Source organism: Suncus etruscus, chromosome 3, assembly GCF_024139225.1.
Source record: "Suncus etruscus isolate mSunEtr1 chromosome 3, mSunEtr1.pri.cur, whole genome shotgun sequence".
In the NCBI taxonomy this organism is placed as follows: domain Eukaryota; kingdom Metazoa; phylum Chordata; class Mammalia; order Eulipotyphla; family Soricidae; genus Suncus; species Suncus etruscus.
The window spans coordinates 48,916,601-48,932,004 of NC_064850.1; the positions used below are offsets into that span (position 1 = coordinate 48,916,601).

Below are 15,404 nucleotides of genomic sequence, written 5' to 3' on the forward strand. Positions count from 1 at the left end.
ACATTGCCCTCATTCAGGGCCCCCCAAACTCATACAGTCCTCTTTCTCCTTTCCACACCCCAGCTAGAAATCTGCCTTATTTAAATAAATAAATACAGAGTACACAAACCCCCCCCCCCCATTGTTCCTCTTTCTCCCCAGGAGAAAAGGAGTAAGCACTCACTTGGAGAATGTGGCCTAATTTATGCCATTAGGCAAGCCACTCTTAATGGTAGTTAAGTGGCAACAAAGATCTGTTTGAAAGTCATATCGATGCTCAACCCAAACTACCACAGCAACAGAATTTCAGGCTCATTTAAGCCATTTCTCTGGTTTAAAGCACGAAGCACTGGTATTACTTCCAGAGAGAAATGCATGAGCAGCAATGGAAAAGCCAAATATTGGATGGTTTGTTGTGGAATTAACAGAAAAGCTGGTTCTATTCATATTACTGGTTGGTCTGTCATCTACTCCTGTCCTTATGCTAGAGCAGTAAGGGTCTCTGCTAAGAGAAAAACATGTTTATGGTTTAGAAACCATAACTAAGCATCGATGGGCCTTTTTATATACAGACCAACCTGCCAGCCAATGACAGAGGGTAGAGACTTGCCCATTAGAGAGAAACATGTGCATTTGTTTGAGTACTTTGGACAGTGGTAAACGATCCTCTTCAGACCCAACTCCCAAAGATATTAAATGAGTTGGCAGGATAGCCAATCCAGACCAGGTATTTTATTTTATTTTGGTTTGGGGGCCACACCCGGCAATGCTCAGGGTTTACTCCTGTGCTCAGAAATCAATCACTTGTGGCAAGTTCAGGAAATCACATAAAATGCCAGATTTGAAACTCGAGTGCCACGTGCAAAGCAAACATCCGCTGTACTATCACTCCGGCTCCAGATATTTCATGATCCAAATGTGCACCTTTCCTGGATACTCACTTTGCAGACCAAGTAAGTTCTAGGAGCACAGAGAGATGAAAATCTCAACAATTAAGATCCTTGATTTTTTTCAAAAATTTCATTTGTTTTGGGGCCACACTTGGAGATGCTCAGGGGTTATTCCTGGGTCACTCAGGAATCAAACTCCTGGTAGGTTCAGGGGAACCTCAGTGATGATAGGGATAGAATCTGGGTCAGCAACATGCAATGCCCTCCCACTGTGCTATCACTCTGATTTCTAGGGCCTATGGCAGGCATGGGGATCAGTCACTTTCTCTAAGGAGAAAATTTTCTAAGGAGAAATGTTTCATAAAGAGCATTTGCTGAGAAGGAAAGCAGTTGAGAGTGAGCAATAGTGAGCCACATTCTAGTCTCATCTGGTCTATAGGGATCCCTGTCTTGCAGGAAAACTCCATCAATCAACTTCCTACTGGCTTATCTTAGCACTATCCTGACAATAAACATACGGATCCCACAGGGCCTTCCCCTTTGCCTTCAAGGTTCACACACAGCTTCCTTCCACCACGTGGGTCCTTCCTGAGCACCAATCACACTGTTTTCTATTACAGTGCTAGGGACTCTCTGAGAACAGAGACAGAGATGAAGAGCAGTGAGTTGCAGGGGACAGTTACAAAACGTGGGAAGATTAAAACTACACCTGTACAGAGCAGCCTCAGAGCAATGTTGGGTGTACACCCAACATCAATAAGTAATAAAATAGTTTTTAATTAATTGACAAATTAAATCAAAATTAGTGCCATATTAAAATTACCATTAAAGCCCAAACAAGTATTGCCTCCTGAAGCTCCAGAGACAAGTCCAATGGAGTCTTTCAGTTCTACTACTACCCAGTGACCTTTATCTTGTGGGGTCCCCTTCACTGCAGTGCTTTCCTTTTCCTTTAATACTTTCTTTAGGAGAAATGAAGTCTGAAGCATCTATGATCTGAATATTAATACTGCAGCTAGGCCCTCTAGAAGTCGATGGTACAACTTGGTCTCACATCGCCTAGTTTTTTCTGCTGAAAACTCTTTGGAGATACAGTTTTCCTTCCAATGGGTGAATGGGTCATTCTAAGCACCAATGTGAAATAAATTCAGTGAGTGAAAATAATCTCCTACTCAAGTTGCAAGCTGTTTTGGAAGTTACAATTCAGTGCTTAATTCCAGAAAGAAAAATATTGCCCTAATACTTAAAAAGAGGGGGGGACTTCAGGAATGCTTCATCCACATAAGATTTTTCACTTAAAAATTATTGCTGCAGCTAATATAGTTTAATAAAATATAACAAGTACTATTCCTATGAAAATTCAATTTCTAACATCATTAAAGTGGTATCAGTCTGGTTTGATTTTATTCATGGTTTTCAAGAAAAAATAAAATCAATCTTTTTTTTTGTGTGATTTTTGGGTCACACCTGGCAGTGCTCAGGGGTTATTTCTGGCTCCAGGCTCAGAAATTGCTCCAGGCAGGCACAGGGGACCATATGGGGCACCGGGATTCGAACCGATGACCTCCTGCATGAAAGGCAAACGCCTTACCTCCATGCTATCTCTCCGGCCCCAAAATCAATCTTAACAACATTGTCTAATTTATTTCCCAGCATCACACTAATAAATTAAAAACTATTTTTAAGATCCTAGAAAAACCCAGAGTTTAAAAACAAAAGTTAAGAGGGTCAGGGTTAAAAAGACATTTTTCCCTTTCAGTTTCAACCAAGCAAACTATGGAAAGTTGATTCAACCAGGAACCCCTAGCTCAGGAAACACAAATATTCAACCCAGCCACCTCCCTTCCACTTCTCAGGCCAACCTAAAGTTATGTGGTCTTGGGATTCCATAAGACGACCAGATATTCAACATTGCCTTTATTTTCTGGGTCCTGGTAGCTCTCTCCAAGACCACAGCACTGAAATTCTTGATCCAAAAGACTTTTATTTTCTTTTGTGGGGGTCGGGAATCATCAGGGAAGGGATATGGGAGTTTGGCTCACACCAGTGGTGCTCTGGGCTAGCTCCTAGCTCTGTGTTGAGGGATCACATTTGGTGGAGTGCAGAGAAATGTGTGGTTCTGGGATCAAACCAGCACAAGCACTATACTGCTATATGATCTCTCTGGCCCTAAAAGAGTATTATAGGAGACTCAAAGATATGCTGAATGCATACTTTGCAAGTAGGAGACCCAAGTTGGATACCCAGTACCCCCTACAATCCAGGTCAGGAGTAGCCCTTAAACATCCTCATCAGGGTGGCCTACGCCTCAGGATCCTCACCAATAAATAAATATTTTTTAAATAATTTTCAAACTGGAGAGCAACCTGATGATACTTAACTTACCTTAAAAAGAATCCTTATTTTTTTTTAAGCCCTCAGAGCTTTAAAGACCAAATTTTAGTAAAGTTCAGAGATTTCCTACTCATCCAGCAAAGTGAGTAAAATGCTGTTTTTGGTTTCCTTAGCACCAAACAATAAACAACTCTTTTAAAGTACTGGCCTAAAATGTTGTCCTCCCAGAGTAAGAAAAGTCAGTTAATGTACAAAATATGGCACTGAGTAAAAGGTTTTCATTCAGTAGATTTTTGAGGTTCAAAGGAAAAGAATCGGGAAGCTGACTTGGTTCCGGCTTTCATCTTCAAAGTATCCCCCAAACAAATCTGAGTTGTCTGATGGCCTAAAAGCTATCAATGACAGACAACCAGGTATAGAAAACCTCCAGAAAGCTAGGAAAGAGACGACCCAATCACTTAACTGCCTACAATCTCTTCCTCCACTTAGCAAGACCCACTCTTTCTGAAGGGGGAAATGTAGCATGTATTAAAAACTAGAGAACAATTTCTTCTTCTGGATGCTGTTAACCATGCAAGAGATACAGAAGATAAGTGTGTGTGCTGAATGAAACAATTTTATTGATAAACAAGTAGCCTTACTAAAGGCTAAATAACTAAAGGCTAACAGATGAAAGGAAAGAAGGAAGAAAGGAAGGAAGGAAGGAAGGAAGGAAGGAAGGAAGGAAGGAAGGAAGGAAGGAAGGAAGGAAGGAAGGAAGGAAGGAAGGAAGGAAGGAAGGAAGGAAGAAAGGAAGGAAGGCAGGCAGACAGGCAGGAAAAGAAGGCAGGAAGATAAAAAGGAGGGAGACAAGGAATGAAATCAATGCTATTGGTCACATTAGTATAAGGGAGAAATTCTCTCTTCATCTCTAAAAATCTAGCTTACCACTTTTTACTAAATTTCCTCAAGTTAATCCATAGCTACAAATAAGTTAACTATTGCTAATACAAATCTCATTGGCTTTTAACAATTGAAGTGAAGAAACCTATGTTTATGGCTCTGTCATTTGAATGTTTTCAGTGGAGAGCGGCACTGAAATTCCTCACCCGCCACTCAAAGAAGGTGAGGCTCAAGGAAGCTCGCTTGGGGCTTACAGAACATGAAGGCGGGTTGGCACTACCAAGGTGCAGTCAACAGAGCATCTCCCAAGAGTCCTCCATGCCACAGAGCGTCACAATGGGCAATGAAACACTTATCCTGGTTTAGAAGAACCTTCATGAGGTCAACATTCTAATGAAGGAGGCTTCATCCTTTGGGAACCCTGTACACAGACCTGTCCTGAACCCTGATTCACAGACAATAGCTAAAACCAGAGTGGTTTTCTACCGGTCTATATCTGCAGCCTGAGACTTGGTCAAGAACTGGTGGCTGAAGACCACTATTGGAACTGCAGGGACACAAGAGAAGCCAAAAGAAGGATCTTGAATTTGATATAGGTCAATCTGTTTCTCTCTCCCTCACTCTCCTCCATCTCTCTCTTCTCTGATTCTCTCTCTCCTCTTCATAGGAATCCAAGTATGTGCTTCCTCACTGACAAAATGTCAAAAGATCTTGAACTAATGCTGTCACTGCTCCAGCAGGTTTTCTCAGAGCCTACTACTACTAAACTGACACTTAGATGGATGAGGACACTCATTTTACCTACCCTAACTTAAAATGGTGATACAACCTCCTTTTGAACCTCTCTGACCTACCTCGGCTTGTCCATGAGAGGCCACCTCTCTCTTTTACAGAAGAGGCAGCTTGTGGCAGAGGAGGCCAGCTTATCCTCCAACATATCAAAGATGAAGGGCCACTCCCCGTAATATCAGGCAATAAACATAAAATAGAGTGGGGGTGGGGCAACTAGCGAGAACCTTCATTTGAGTCGAAGCTGTGAGTCAGGTACCTCAATTCTGTACTCAAGGACCTGAAGACTCTGAATTCTTACTGATCTTAGGATTCTGGTCATTTACCCAAAATAGGGGTGGGGGGGGGCGCCAGCACCAAATCTTCACTCAACTGAGGATGGGGAAGCCTCTTGGGCAGAGCTAGGTGACAGACCCCTAGAACTAAGCCTTCCAACAGGACCATAGGCAACCTTCCCACCTCAGTCCAGGGGTGGGGATGGGGAAAGGGACCATAAGCCATTCTCTCCTTCCACTGAGGTGAGCCAGGCCTTCCACAAAGGCCCCCACCCTCAGCACCAGCACTGAATCTTCTCTCAACAAAGGATGGGGAAGCCTCTGTAAGGGGAGCTAGGCGACAGAGCCTGGAACTAAGCCTTCCAACAAAACCAAAGGCAGCCTTCCCACTTCAGCCCAGCTTAGGCAGACTGGTCCCATTTCACCTGGGTCAGCTTTTCAATGGAAACGTATGGATCAATCCTTAGAGTCTGTTGATATATAAGCATGGTGTATATGTTCGCCATATTATAGACAGTTTAATGTTTGTCTGTAATAGATATAATATCAATTTCATGATAGAGTCTCCCCATACAGTGCGAATTACCATATTACTTCGTTTTTTTAGACTTGAAAACTGATTGTTTTTAAGAATCCTCTATACAGAACTTAATATATGAAACCTTTCTCCAGTTGTGTTCACCCTCACCAATCATGATTGGCCTAAGGAAGAAAAAAAAAAAGAAAACCTTTACATTAGACTTGCCAGCTTTACTCTTTTCTTCTTCTTCTTCTTTTCTTTTTTCCCATGAAGTGTTCTGTCCCATATCACCTGGGTCAATTTTTTAAATGTAATCTACATATCAATTTCTGTGGCTGCTGAAATATGTGAATGAGTGCATGTGTTAGCCATACAATGTCAGTTTAATGTCCATCTACAATAGATATAATGTCTATGTTGTATAATGTTCTCTCCCTGATCATAGATAACCCCTCCTTCCCCTCTTTGCTCACCATCCTACAAACCCTTTTCTAGCCCTCCATGTTATTTCTCCACATTTAACCTTTTTCACTTTCAGTACTTAACTCCTCCAAAGCAGAACGTTTCCCCACCCCAGCCAGATGCCAACCAGCTCCCAAAATGAAAAGATAGATTCTCAACATGAAAAGAAACTAACATTCAGCTGCTATTGATTTATTCTAGGCAGCCCCTCTCCCTTCACCTCCCTTCACCATGAACTTTTGCTTGCTATGAGTAGGGGGCTGAGAAGTCTCCCACTTGAGGATACTTTCTGATATGTGACCGCTGGAAGCCATCTTTCCCAGACAACACAAAACCAAATCACAGGCTGAAGCTGCGCTCTGGATCTTACCTCTTCCCCTCTTACTTCAAAAGATGTAAAGAGGACCTACAAATCTCCTTTGAACATCTCTTTAGATACATTCTTTTAGTAGGCATTGATTATCATCTTATATAGAGGCAATCTCCCCCATCCTTAGGATCTGTTTAGTATGGAATTCTAGTAGACATGTCTTTGTGTAAAGGACATTTAAGAAAAAGGTTATGGGGATTGTTGGTCCTGATTCCTTGGCCCCCACATGCACAAGTAATACCTTGTGGCATTGTTCCTTTTTGCATAGGCACATTAAAATGGAAAAAGTTTACATATACAAACAACATCTTACCTAATAGAGATAAGAACACAACATTTTATACTGCAGTGAGATCTTACATCCTGAACACTTAGCATAGTGGCTTGGCTTAGACTTCTGTTTATCGGCATTGACCATTCGCCCCGAACCCAGATACCATCTACAGAAACAAAGGGTCTCCTACATATCACCAGGAATAAAAATTCTACCAAGGAAGACCCCACCACACCATGGAACTGACTTACTCCAAAGACAGTCCTTATAACACCCTGACAACCTAGGAACAGCAATAATCTGCTTTCATGATACAGCAATAGTCTGCTTTCAGAGCAGAATTCTTTCCAATGCTACCTAATGGTGAGATGAAACCAGAAGATGCTACATACCACCCAGATTTTGACATAGGACCTGTACAGAAACCAGGATCTATAACTACAGAAACCTGACAGCAACAATTGATGGTGAAGAGCTGTTTTGGGGATCACAGAAGATGATTAAAGGGTTCAACAACATAGTATTCCTGGAGCCTGGAGTTGGTCTTATGTCAAAATACTTCAGGGGTAAGATTTCCCTGCTTTTAAGCCAAAGATTTTTCCCTCAAATTTCTTCCATATTTTGCTGTGCCTATGCAAACAACAATAACTGCCACAAATACACATTGTTGGTTTTTTTAGTATATCTCATATCTTTAAAAAAGAGCGTTCTAAATCTGCTACTTATTGTATTAATGACTTTATTAGTGATACAACAATTTCACGAATATAACTGTTAATGAACTCTCCCCTTCTTTTTCCGTTTCTTTTTTTTAGATCTTCTAATTTCTATTTTTTAATAACTTCGCCTTCTGTCATCCTGAAACAAACATATTACAATTAGTTATGCAAACTATGTGATACATTTTCTTTAAATAAATTTATTTTAAAAAATGGGGGGGGGGGACAACCCCTCTCCCTTGAAGGGCTTCTCTGAGAAGAGTGAGAACTGCCAGAGAGGCATAATTATTGCAAAGCAGATGACATCTACTTTAGGCAAAGGCCTCAGACAAGGTCCCACCTCAGGGAGAAAACAGGGATGAGGGGAGCAGGCAGATGGATTTTAGCCAATGGCCTGCATGAAATGTCCAGAAAATGTCTCAGAAAAGGAACCTAAGAAGAAAATCTAGAAACACCATGATAGAAAAGCTCATGAGCTTTGGGTATCTCACCTGGGCCTGGGAATCTTATGAGTGTTCAAGCAAGGAGGAAAGTGTATTTCCCACATGAAGGAAAAATTCCCCAAGGAACCCAACTCAGCGCTCGCTGATACTCAGTCATGACATCCCTGTGGGACATGCTTCTTACTTTCCTCTTTATCCCAGTGACTTGGCAACAGAGACACAAATAATACTTGCAAAGTTCTACTATTGCATAGGCCCCTGCATCAGCCACCCATCAGTCATGAAGACTGAGGACCTCCCTACGTGTTTCCACCTCCTCAGTTCAGGAGCTTGAGGATCATTCAAAACAGAGAATCCATGTTGCTATCAAAGTGTGACTTCCACAGGAACAAACTAAGTGAAAGAAAAAGTAAAGTGTAAAACAAGTCCAAATTAAGTCTAAAAGAAATATATTATTTCTCCCAAGTCTCACTGATACCCTTCACCACATGTCAGAGATTGTGTGGGAAAGTGAGATCTATGGATAGAGAAAAACGAGGGCTTTCTATAAAGGACCTGCTTAATAATGTTGCAATGCATGGTATAGTCTGGGCTTCTAAGAGGAATGAAAAGGAAGTTAAACGGCTATTCACTACAATTACTCCAAATCAGAGATTGTTCAGATCCTAAATCTAGGGATGAAGCAACCAATGGTAACGAGTCATATGTCCATAATGAAAAAAACCAAAAATATGACTTGATAAAAACTAGAAAATCCAGATACCTCCATGACACAATGTCAACAGGCCCTGGCATCTAAACTGTATGGTAGATGAATATGACAGTCGAAGGCCAACTAGCTGATGTGGATCTGCAACTGGCCAAAGATGCTGAGAAGCCGAACCCAGATAGATAAGCTCCTGCCAAAATCACACACTGGCCAGAAACCTAATGTAAACCTGACAGTATGAAATTTGAGTTTCAGACCAAAAGCAAAAGACAGATCTTTTAAAAATATGTCTTTTTTTCACCCTGTATTTAGCTAGACCTAAAGGCGATCAAAATACCAACAAGAATGACAGGAAGACAATACATTGAGTTAAATACTTTAGTACAGGGGTCTCAAACTCAATTTACCTGCGGGTCGCAGGAGGCAAAGTCAGGGTGATCCTTGAGTACAAAGTCAGTAGTAAGCCTTGAACATTGGGGGGTGTGACCCAAACAACTAAAACAAAACAAAACAAAACAAAAAAAGATTCCTCTAGGGCAGGGCCACAAAATGTTGTACGGAGGGTCATTTGCGGCCCGTGGGCCGTGAGTTTGAGACCCCTGCTTTAGTAGAACAATGATGGTTCTTTCAATAGTTTCATTTTCAAGAACGTAACCCTGGGGTTTGAGTGATAGCACAGTGGTAGGGCATTTACCTTGCATACACCTGACCCTCAATGTACCTGGGTTCCATCCTCAGCATCCCATATGCTTCCCCTAAGCCTGCCAGGAACAATTTCTGAGTGCAGAACCAGAAGTAACCCCTGAGCACCACTGGGTGTGACCCCCCCCAAAAAAAAACTTAAGCCTTTTTTGATGGGGGTAGGGTCTTAGACCCAGCAGTGCTGACAGCTTATTCCAGTCTCTGTTCAGGGATCACTCCTGGTGGTGCTCACTGGATCATGTGTTGAGCCAGGGATCAAATCATAGTGGGAGGCATCAAGACAAGCACCCTACATGCTATCCTATCTCTCTGTGCTTAACATGATTGTAAGGATTTTACTCAAGGCCAGGAATGTTGCAGAGGCTTGACATCCACAGCCTTGTCATGGATGTGTTTCTGGCTTCAATCCCCAGCAACCACAAAACTAATAAAAGAATATCAATCAAAACACTTGAGTGCCAGGCATCGTACTCTATTAAATGCAAAGAGAAACAAGGATGAGTTGTATGCTATCAAGTGGGAACAGGACCAAAACTTTTTCAAAAGAAAGCTAAAAGAGTGTCTCTGTACTGAGGGGCCTAATCATGACCTAGGTAGAGGAGAAGAGATGCAGATGTTCTGCTGTTTATACACAGAAATCTCAGTAGGAACCAGTCCATGCAGTACAGTTTTCAGTGTCTTACTTCCCTCCCTAGACATGAATCAGAATGGTGAAATTTCAGGAAAAGGGAGCCCTGGAATGGGAACTAGGGGGAATAGAAATATGTTAGGTCTTGCTTTACAGATGGGATGTCAGCCAGTATACAGGAATGCCAACGTGGTGCTAAAAGACCAGTGTGCTGCATTCTGTGATTATTTCTTCACCACTAAGAAACAAAATGGTTCAGGGCTGGGAAGATAGTACAGTGGTTAAGATGGGTCAAAAACAAGAGCCTAGCCCAAATACAGAGCCAGGAGTAGCCCTAAGTACTGTTGAGAGTATTCCATTGCTCCCTTCCCCATCCCCCAAAGTTCATTAGAATAGGGGGGAAAATGATTCCCCACTTTGATACAGGAAAACATGACAACTCAAAAGGAGAATAGAGGACCAAGCAATAGTACAACAGGCAGTGCACTTGCTCGCCAGCTATCTGATCCAATTCAATCCCTAGCACCCCATATGGTCACCTTAGCCTGCCTCGAGTGACCCCTGAGCACAGTCAAGTGCAACTCTAGAAAACAAAAATAGTGAAGTCTAGCCATAGGTTCATTCACTCTGAAAGGAGCTCAAGAATGATCTGGTCCTGGGGCCGGCGGGGTGGCGCTAGAGGTAAGGTGTCTGCCTTGCCTGCGCTAGCCTAGGATGGACCGAGGTTCGATCCCTGGGTGTCCCATATGGTCCCTCGCAAGCCAAGCCAGGAGCGACTTCTGAGCGAAGAGCCAGGAGAACCCCTGAGCGTCACGGGGTGTGGCCCAAAAACGAAAAAAAAAAAAAAAAAAAAAAAGAATGATCTGGTCCCAATCAAAAAACTTATCTGGCAAGAAGCTCCTCAGTTAGTCAGTGCTGCAAAAAATACTCTGAGAAATCAAGATATGGAAATATCTGCCTCGTGTTGCTGGAGGCTCAGAGCCACTACTCAGGACTGGATTCACCCCTCTGCTGGTTGGGTTGCTCTCACTGCTTCTACTGTGACAGAAGGACCAGGGTGAGCCAAGAGAACAGGCACCCTAGAGGAAGGAGGCTTGCCACCAGACTCTTTAGTGAGGGAGGTGCCTTGAGATCCTGGACCAGGTATGAGGAAGGGCTTCAACAAAGACTGTGCTGAGGGGACCGGTGTGTGCTGTCACAGGGGTTCACTGTGTATGCTGCAGTGAAGGTGCTCTGGGCAGTCTCCATAATCCAAGGAGGTAGGAGGATCAGGGGAGAGGGGGCAGGGCAGGTAGGGGAGAGGTGGGACAGCCCCGTACCCCCTGCACTTAATCCTCTCTCAACTTTTCAGGGGACACACACACACTTCTCAATCGGTACAGAAAGCACCTGCAGATAGACAGACTTGGGAGGGGGAGAAAAGAAGAGAGACCGAGTTAAGAGAGGAGAGTGTTGTGTGTATGTGAGACAGGAGAGAGAGAGGGAGAAGACAGAAGAGAGAGAAGAGAATAGTGAGAGGAGACAGAGAAAGAGGAGAGAGGGAGAGAGACAGACAGAGACAGATTGGGAGGACTTCACTGCTCAACTTCCTCAACTTGAAATTTCTGGGCTGGGAAATAGGGTCTAAAAGGAGAATTTAGGAATTTAAGAAGGGGCTTACAGGAAGAGAAAACGGCGAGGACACTCGATTCGTCCGTATAACAAGTGTGCTGCTGCTGTGAGTGGGACGGGGGTACAGAGTTTGCACCCCTCGGAAGCGAGGGCCCCTCTGCAAGCCCTGGGAAAAGACGGGTGAGTTGGGGTGCAAGCCCTCACCCAGCTCTGCACGCACCGCCACACCTTCCTCCATCTGCGTCTGGCCTGGAGAAGGAGTTCTGGTGTGCCTAGTCGAGTCTGGTGGTGGCACAGTCCCTGCAGAACGTACCCCCTTCACCCCCATCCACCGATTTCCTCTCTTGCACCCCCACTCCACCCCGGCCACCCCTTCCTTCTCCCCGCAACTCAGGCGCTTGCTTGCCACCCCGCGGGCCGCTCGCCTCACCAGCTGTTCCCGGGAGCTGCAGCTCCGATCGCTGGGCGCCCGGCAGCCCCGAACATCAACGACACCCGCGGGGGGGGACCCGCGGCCGGCCTCGAGGCTCGGGTCTGAGCCCCGCCGCCCCCGGCCCGCCCGACGCCCGCCCCGGCCCGCCGCGGCCCGGACGGGCACAGCTGCCGCATGTGGTGGCGCCGCCGCGCCGGAAGTGAGGGGGCGGGACCGGAAGTTCGCGGGCAGCACCGCGGGGCCCACGGAACTCGGTGGGGGATTCCGCATCCTCAATCTGCCCGCATCTACACCCCAACTTTACATCTACCGCCTCGGATACGCAGGGGCTCGTCCGCGAGACCCCCGACATTGGAGCTTCCGCAGAATTGAGTCGCCTGTGCCCTCCTCCTCTTCTCCAGGTCCACGCGCTCTTGGAGCGTGCGTCCCCGTTGCCATGGAGACCGGGGGATGCTCAAGCGCCCGCTAAAGCGTCCTCTCGGTCCATGGCCACGCTGGCCCGGCTGCAGGCGCGGGCCCGGAGCCTGGGCCGCCAGTACTATTACAGGAGCAGGTGAGTCGGGCCCCCGCTTGCTTTATTCTTTCTCAGCGGCAACTTGGCTGCTTCAAATTCCAAACATCCCACGACAGGGGAAGCTGCCCTGGTTCCTCTAAATTAGTGTGTTTTGTTTTGTTTTTGTTTTTTTTTTTCAACTTTTTTGTGCAAAGGCGCACTTTTTTTTATGAAAAAAAAAATCACACCTAAAATATTACTGTGAAAGATATGTAATCCACCTTGGTCAAAATAAAAATTATTATAAAAAAATCACGAGGCACACCACAATTAGAAAATGCTAAAAGAAATCTTAACTCTGTGCCTATATTGACTATATAGAAAGTAATTCTCTTGAATAGGAATCGAATAAACACAAATAGATTATTTTACGTTTTCTTTATTATGAAATAATCTAATGATTGGTTTATTTGTAAGCCGAAGCCTCATGTTACGGATGAAATTGGAGTTTTTCCCACGGCTCACCAGACAGTATCTCATGGCACACTAGTTGAAAAACGCTGCCCTAAATCTTGATTTCTCCAGGGAAGGGGTGGATGCCACCTCTCCTCCCAGGTGCCCACTGGGGATCCAGAGATTCCCAGCTTCCGATGCTTGCTGGAAGAGTGATGGAAGTATGGCCCTTTTTTCCTCCCCCCCAAGGGAAAATCCGATTTTCCCCGCTTGGAAATGCTACATGGCCCCAGGTGGGGACAACCCAGAATTCCCCGCACCCTTGAACAGGGCCAGATGTGAACATGAACCTGGAGATTTGAAACCTCTGGCATTCGACCACTGCGCTTTGCATTTCTGGTACTCACTGATCTCCTTCAATTGACTCTCATCCAAGGAAGAAGGATCCAACTCTGAAATGGACCTAGAGGGATCTGAAAGACATCAGCACTGATACCACCACGACTCCAGCTCCAGACCAGGTTGCAGTGAATTTGGGATGAATTTGGGATTGACTTGGCTTGAGTCTTGGCAAAAGAGTAAAGTGATGGAGCCAGGAGTAGTCCCGAACTACTCAGTAACTTCTCTAACTCTTAAAACTTGGCCTTTGGAAAGCAGTGCCAGGCAAATTCTTGCAATTTAGGAGACTCTCCAAAGGAATGAAGTAGAACAGGGCAGGGAAAAGGAAAGGAAGGAAGCACACATTCACAGGATTGGTCTTGTAGCAGTTAGCTCCTTTCGCTTCTCCCTCACTGCAAAGGAGGAAATGCAGGATTACAATCCTGCTGCTGTTAATAATCTTGGGCAAAGATAGTCCCCACCTCATTCTAATACATGCCATGGAGAGCATCGGTTGGGGCTCCTAGGTTAATCAGCTCCCCCTAGTATTAATCATGGTTCCTAGAATATAACTGCACAAGAATTATTTGCTAGTCCCATCGGAGTCTGTTCATCCATCATTTGTCTTGTTTTAAATAAACATCCTCAAAGTAGCTAAAGAGTAAATAGATTCTCTCTAGGCATAGGTAGAAAAATAGTATCTTAGAAATGGTGGCACCCTGTATTTTTAACAGGCAAATATGAAATAAGTTCTCCTAATTTTCACCAGCTGTTACAACTTACTGGCATTAAAAATAGTAAGGGTAATGACCATGAGGAAATGAAGCAAGTATTCACTGAACATTGTATGCTGCTCATTGTACTTGGAAATTTTCCTTCCTTCCTTCCTTCCTTCCTTCCTTCCTTCCTTCCTTCCTTCCTTCCTTCCTTCCTTCCTCCTTTCCTTCCTCCCTTCCTTCCTTCTCTCCTCCCTCCCTCCTTCCTTCCTTCCCTCCCCCTCCCTCTCTCCTTCCTTCCTTCCTTCCTTCCTTCCTTCCTCCTTTCCTTCCTTCCTTCCTCCCTTCCTTCCTTCTCTCCTCCCTCCCTCCTTCCTTCCTTCCTTCCCTCCCCCTCCCTCTCTCCTTCCTTCCTTCCTTCCTTCCTTCCTTCCTTCCTTCCTTTCTTCCTTCCTTCCTTCCTTCCTTCCTTCCTTCCTTCCTTCCTTCCTTCCTTCTTTCCTTCCTTCCTTCCTTCCTTGTTTTTGGACCTTGTTTGGCTGTGCTTGGGACTTATTCCTGGCTCTGTGCACAGGAATCACTGTTGTGCTGAGAACCCCACTGGGATGTCAGAGATTGAACTCTGGTTGGCCACATGCAAGACAAACTCCCTCCCTGCTGTACTATCACTCTGGCCTCAGAAGCTCTTTTTTTAATGGTTCATGTGTTTTTCACTACACTACCAATAAATATTTTCATTCTCTTTTGTATAGCTCAAGAGCTGTATTTTAGAAGCCTGTTGAAGTGATACCATTGCAAAAGAGATGTAGCAAGTCAGCCCCTGAAGAGGTTGACTGATGGTGGGATGGAGGATGAGGCCTTTTTCTTCCAGCTCGGAGCACGCGTCTGCCACCCTGTCTAGCCCACGGTTCTGAGGTGAAACGGCGGGTAAACAGCTCGCAGACAGTCAGGCTCGTGGAAATATTCGCTTTATTCGGACGACAAAACTGAAGTCCAAAGACTCAGCTTCCGTTCTAGCCAAAAAGCCCCAGCCTTCCACAGACCCTTGTTTTTATACCTCAGAGTCAGGTACCACCCAATGGTGGGATCAGATACCAACCAATGGTGGAAGCAGAATCAGGTCCTACCCTAGGGTGGGGGCAGAATGCCAGTCACTCCCTAGGGTAGGGCACAATCACCAATCAGTTTAGGGTAAGTAACATAGTAGTCCCCCAAAATATTTACATACACAACAAGAGATACCATTTTTTCAGTTTTTACTGCCAACCTTTGTCCACCACTATACACTTTAGGCCTATTAGACTGTCTCAAGGCTGTCCATGACTGGCATGTCATTAAGTGACA

The 15,404-nt window shown here is 44.7% G+C and overlaps 2 protein-coding genes and 1 long non-coding RNA gene across 3 annotated transcripts in view; 1 reads left to right on the top strand and 2 right to left on the bottom strand.

Annotated features, from left to right (window-relative positions):
- Positions 1-12,148, bottom strand: part of GPATCH2 (G-patch domain containing 2) — a 134,049-nt gene extending 121,901 nt beyond the window's left edge. The window contains exon 1 of the mRNA XM_049769515.1: positions 12,018-12,148. Within this exon, the coding sequence (XP_049625472.1) occupies positions 12,018-12,073 (56 nt within the window). The 5' untranslated portion in view covers positions 12,074-12,148. The remainder of the gene's footprint in view (positions 1-12,017) is intronic.
- The window catches only part of LOC126003365 (uncharacterized), a 1,166,220-nt gene that overhangs the window by 1,104,385 nt on the left and 46,431 nt on the right, over positions 1-15,404 (bottom strand). The gene's annotated exons all lie outside the window — the stretch shown is intronic.
- SPATA17 (spermatogenesis associated 17) overlaps positions 12,373-15,404 on the top strand; it is a 134,183-nt gene continuing 131,151 nt past the window's right edge. Inside the window, exon 1 of the mRNA XM_049769538.1 lies at positions 12,373-12,573. Coding sequence (XP_049625495.1) covers positions 12,506-12,573 — 68 coding nt within the window. The 5' untranslated portion in view covers positions 12,373-12,505. The remainder of the gene's footprint in view (positions 12,574-15,404) is intronic.